Source organism: Nestor notabilis, unplaced genomic scaffold (genome assembly GCF_000696875.1).
Source record: "Nestor notabilis isolate BGI_N333 unplaced genomic scaffold, ASM69687v1 scaffold23527, whole genome shotgun sequence".
In the NCBI taxonomy this organism is placed as follows: Eukaryota; Metazoa; Chordata; class Aves; order Psittaciformes; family Psittacidae; genus Nestor; species Nestor notabilis.
The window spans coordinates 56,321-60,715 of NW_009935474.1; the positions used below are offsets into that span (position 1 = coordinate 56,321).

The window sequence follows — 4,395 nt, forward strand, 5'->3', positions numbered from 1 at the left end:
TGAGTCCCAGCACAGTGAACGCAGTGGCCGGAGCAAGCAGCAGCGATGTGAAATGCTCACACGTCCTTCAGAGCATGTGGCATCACCAAGAGGACGATGAGAGCAGCTCTGAGAGGAGCAGATGCTTCCCTTCCCACAGAAAAAGGTAGCGCAAAAAGGGACTGGTGGAGAGCAGCCCGTGGCTGGCACCCCAGCGGGTGCCGACCCCGCCGGGGTATTTTTATCATGGAATTTGGCAGTCACAAGGCAGCCTGGAGCTGAGCGGGCTGCATGCCTGGCCCGCAGTGTGATGCTCTGTTTTCCACAGCTTTCGCAGCGTTCCAGGTGATGATTAAGCCAGGACGGCCACATCGATGGATTAGTGCCAGGCTGCACTGGGCTTTGTCACATACGCATCTCCCGGTGCCAGGATCCCATGACTGCGCACATCCAGCAGGAAGCTCTCAAGCCAGAAGCACGGCCAGGCAGTGGCACAGCCCACAGCTCTGCATGAATATGCATGGCTGCTGTCAGGACAGCGCTGAGACCTCACAAAGATACCCAGAGGTGTTTTTCACCAAGTCACACCAGAGTGAGACAAGATTTGTCCATCTGAGTCCAAAGAAGGAACATAAAAAGGCCACAGATGCTCACATGCTGAGAGGTCAAAGCATGTGAGGACAACAGTAGTCTGGGAATGAGGAAAGGGAACTATATGGAAAATTCCCAAGACTAGTAAAGCCATGAGGAGACAGGCTAGGTCAGAGGCAGCCCTGCATAGCCAGAAAAAGCTGTCAGGAGATGACAACAATCTCCCTTTGCTTGCTGGCAGCAGCGAGAGATGCTCTCTTCTGTTGCTCTAGAAGGCCCTTGGTCTGGCATTGCAAGAACAGGTTGCTAATAACTAAATACGTGCAAACCAAAAAACACTGCTCTAGGAGGGAAAACTCCTTCTCCTGGTTTCCAAAACCTGTTGTCCTATGGCCACCTACCCCCTTGTGGCAGCCACCTCAGCTCCCTATCGAGCTGTTGCAGGATGATCAGGAAGCATCTTTGGGCAGCCCCTCCTTTAAACAGCTTGTGCAGGGCAACAGCCAGCAGCAAAGGGCAGGGGAAATGGCCCTATTATCTGGCTGTATGTGGCTGCCAGCCTTGGATCCTTCTGATTTACATCCTCTTGGAAAACGCTCTGCATGTTTGAGGCAGGTGAATTACCATTATTCTCACATCCACTAACATTTTTTATTTCTGGGCTCTTCTTGCACTTATATTTTCCTTACTTTGTGTTCCGTACACACTGATTTTTACAGTTTCCAAGTGTCTTGGTTTAGTAGCCTTCCCTGCAAGCCATAGTAAAGCCCCAAACGACCTGACCATGGTAGAACTGATGGAAAGAGGTGCTCGGTTTGTGACTCCACATGCCCGTGGCAGGAAGGAAAACTCAGCCTGAGCACAGCCAGGGAGAACTGTGTTCATTTTTACCCTAACAAGCAGAGTGAATCAAGAAAAGGCAGCCATCAGCTAACAACAGCAGGAGCAACAGGGCAGCTGCAAACAACATAAACTCACCTGGGAAAATGAGGATACTCATTGCTGTCTTGGAAGGAAAATTCCACGTGTACAGTTGCGCTACAGCATATCGACATTGGACGCATCTGTACACTGAACAGCAGGTAGATGGTGCCTTGTCTGCACCCTGGGTCTAAGGCAAAAAACCCCAAAAAACTTATTTCAATGCAACAGTCTAAATATTTCCCATTGCTGATTTATCTGCTTGCATTGCTTGGCCCTGGTGCTCACAGGACGAAGCCATATGCTAATTTCTCCCGAATGCAATAACTGCACTAAAGCCGTTTCAGAAGATAAGACAGACCCACACATTTGCCAGTGCAGGAAAGAGGAGTCAGAAAAGATTAGCTCATTTTCTGTGTTACTGCTCCTCCAGCTCTGGGCTAGCAGCAGATGAAAGCTTCTGCATATGCCAAGCAGCCACCAGGATGTACATCAGCACAACTGCAGTATGCCTGCCAAAGCAGGAGAGAGCCAAAGCACATCCTCTGCACCCTCATACACCCCTTCTCCCTCCTCACACTGCTTCTGACAGGCAGTAGGGCAGCAAGTGGTCACCTCTCTGTCTCCTCACCTGAGCAGTCCTCACCTTTCCTCACCTCAGCAGCACCAGGAGTTTAAGGATTCAACTTCTGATCTTTTGCCATCCACCCTTGCAGATGGGCACCACATGGAAACAATAGATGGCAGAAACCATCATGTGCGCTGCTACATTAAATTATGTCACTTACATGAGCAGAGGAGGGGATATTGTTCCCCCACCAAGGATATCTCTCTGTTCTCCAGCTTTTGCTCACACCAAAATCTACACAATATTGCTGCAGTAAATTTTTAGCTTTTAACAGTGTCTACTCTCCACAGACATTCTTTGCCCAGTAAAATAATTGGCTCTTAAAGACAAGACGGGACGATAAAGAAGGAGAGTTAACAACTTGGTCCCTACAGCTTTGGGATTTACATAGTCTGGTGCTTTTCCTATTTCATTATGATGATTATTAAGTTTTTCATTTACTTATTAAAATTATATTTTCAAAAAGAGTGACTGTGGGAGAATATCATCTGCAAGGCAATACTGCGTACTTTATAGCACCTTGCCCTTAACTCACGCACAAGGGAGAGCTTTGCTGTGGCCTGAGAAGGTAAGTATGGCAAGTATAACTGGATCAAATGATTGCTCAAGCACTCCCACAGAGCTCCACAAAAAAAGGATTAAACTCATCATTCTCTTTTTATCCATGAGGTTAAGCAACTCGGCCAGAAACAGTCCATCAGAAACAGGAACAAGATTGGAACGGGCTCTCCTACGTCTTCACTTTGCAATCTTACTACCAGTCCACCAAACCTTTCCTCTTATCAGACCACCTACCAAACAGCACTTCCCAGGAGCTGCTGGCCCTTGGGAGGCACTTCAAAGGAGGCTTTTTAATTTGCCTGTGTCATTTGAACTGTGAATTTCATTTCAGAGCTTAAGAAAAGAGGAGGGAGCAAGACCCGCCACTTAGATTGTGCAGCAGTTCTTTCTCAGAGAGGTGTGATGGGGTGGCAGCAGGGTAGGTTTACAGAACTGGCACAACTCACCAAAGTCTTTACACTCCCCAAAACATTTGCCATTTGTAAATGAAACACTTGCAGCTGGTGACACTGCAAAATCAAAGCAAAAGCTATGGCAAGGGTGGGCATGAGAGAGGTTTTCTCTGCATTTCTTTCAGTGGTGGCATTGAGTTCAGAAACGAAGCCCAGACCTGCACGCACTTCATGGGAAGTAGATGACCTTAAGGTCCTTTCCAACCCTAACTGTTCTATGATTCTGTGTTCCAGGTGTCAGCACAGGTACCACACAAAGGCAGCACATGAAAGTGCCAAGGCACTGCTCAGACCAACCTGCAGACTCCGGTCTTCTCTCCCAGGGGATCAGCCCATTAAGGAATGCCCAGAGCGCAGTTTGCAGACACATGATTTAACTACACAGTCCACAGAGGATGCAATAGGCAGACCGCAGGGAAAAAAAAATTTCTGAAACAAGAATAGATGTGGCTCACCCTCAAAGTTCAGGCAGCCCGTTTAACAGGTTGTAGTTGGGTTGTGCAAAAAAAGATCACTCGTTGCTTCAGTAGCTGAATTCAAGTAATAATAAAAGAAACCCCAACACATTGTTTTCGGAGGATGTGAAACAAAGTTTTCAGCAAACCAGACCTCACTCATCTCATGTCAGATGAAAATATTTCCTTTGACAGAAAACGACTAACTTCCCTCCATGCATTCCCACCTGAGCACTTCCTAACCCTCCTTAGAACCAGTATCTTCTGTTTTCTCCCACAGAGGCTGTGTCCAATTCCCCTTTCAAGACCTCTCACCCCTCGTGGTGAGCAGAAATGGGGGACTGGAGTTTCCTGGGAGAGTTCCTCGAGGAGGTTCACAAACACTCCACGGTGGTGGGGAAAGTCTGGCTGACTGTGCTTTTCATCTTCCGGATGCTGGTGCTGGGCACAGCAGCGGAGTCCTCCTGGGGGGACGAGCAGTCTGACTTCATGTGCGACACCCAGCAGCCTGGCTGCGAGAACGTCTGCTACGACAAGGCTTTCCCCATCTCCCATGTGCGGTTTTGGGTCCTCCAGATCATCTTTGTCTCCACCCCGTCGCTGGTGTACATGGGCCACGCGATGCACACAGTGCGCATGGAGGAGAAGAGGAAGATGAAGGAGGCAGAGCTAGAGGCCCGTGAGATGAAGAACAGCGGTGACACATACTACCAGCAGAAGTGTGCTGCGGTGGAGAAGGCTGAGCTGTCTTGCTGGGATGAATCAGGAGGCAAAATCATACTCAGGGGCAGCCCGATGAACACCCACG

General features: G+C 48.7%; 1 protein-coding gene across 1 annotated transcript in view; it reads left to right on the forward strand.

Moving 5' to 3' along the window:
• Positions 1-3,920: 3,920 nt before the first annotated feature.
• The window catches only part of GJA5 (gap junction protein, alpha 5, 40kDa), a 1,117-nt gene continuing 642 nt past the window's right edge, over positions 3,921-4,395 (forward strand). Inside the window, 1 exon segment of the mRNA XM_010017875.1 lies at positions 3,921-4,394. Coding sequence (XP_010016177.1) covers positions 3,921-4,394 — 474 coding nt within the window.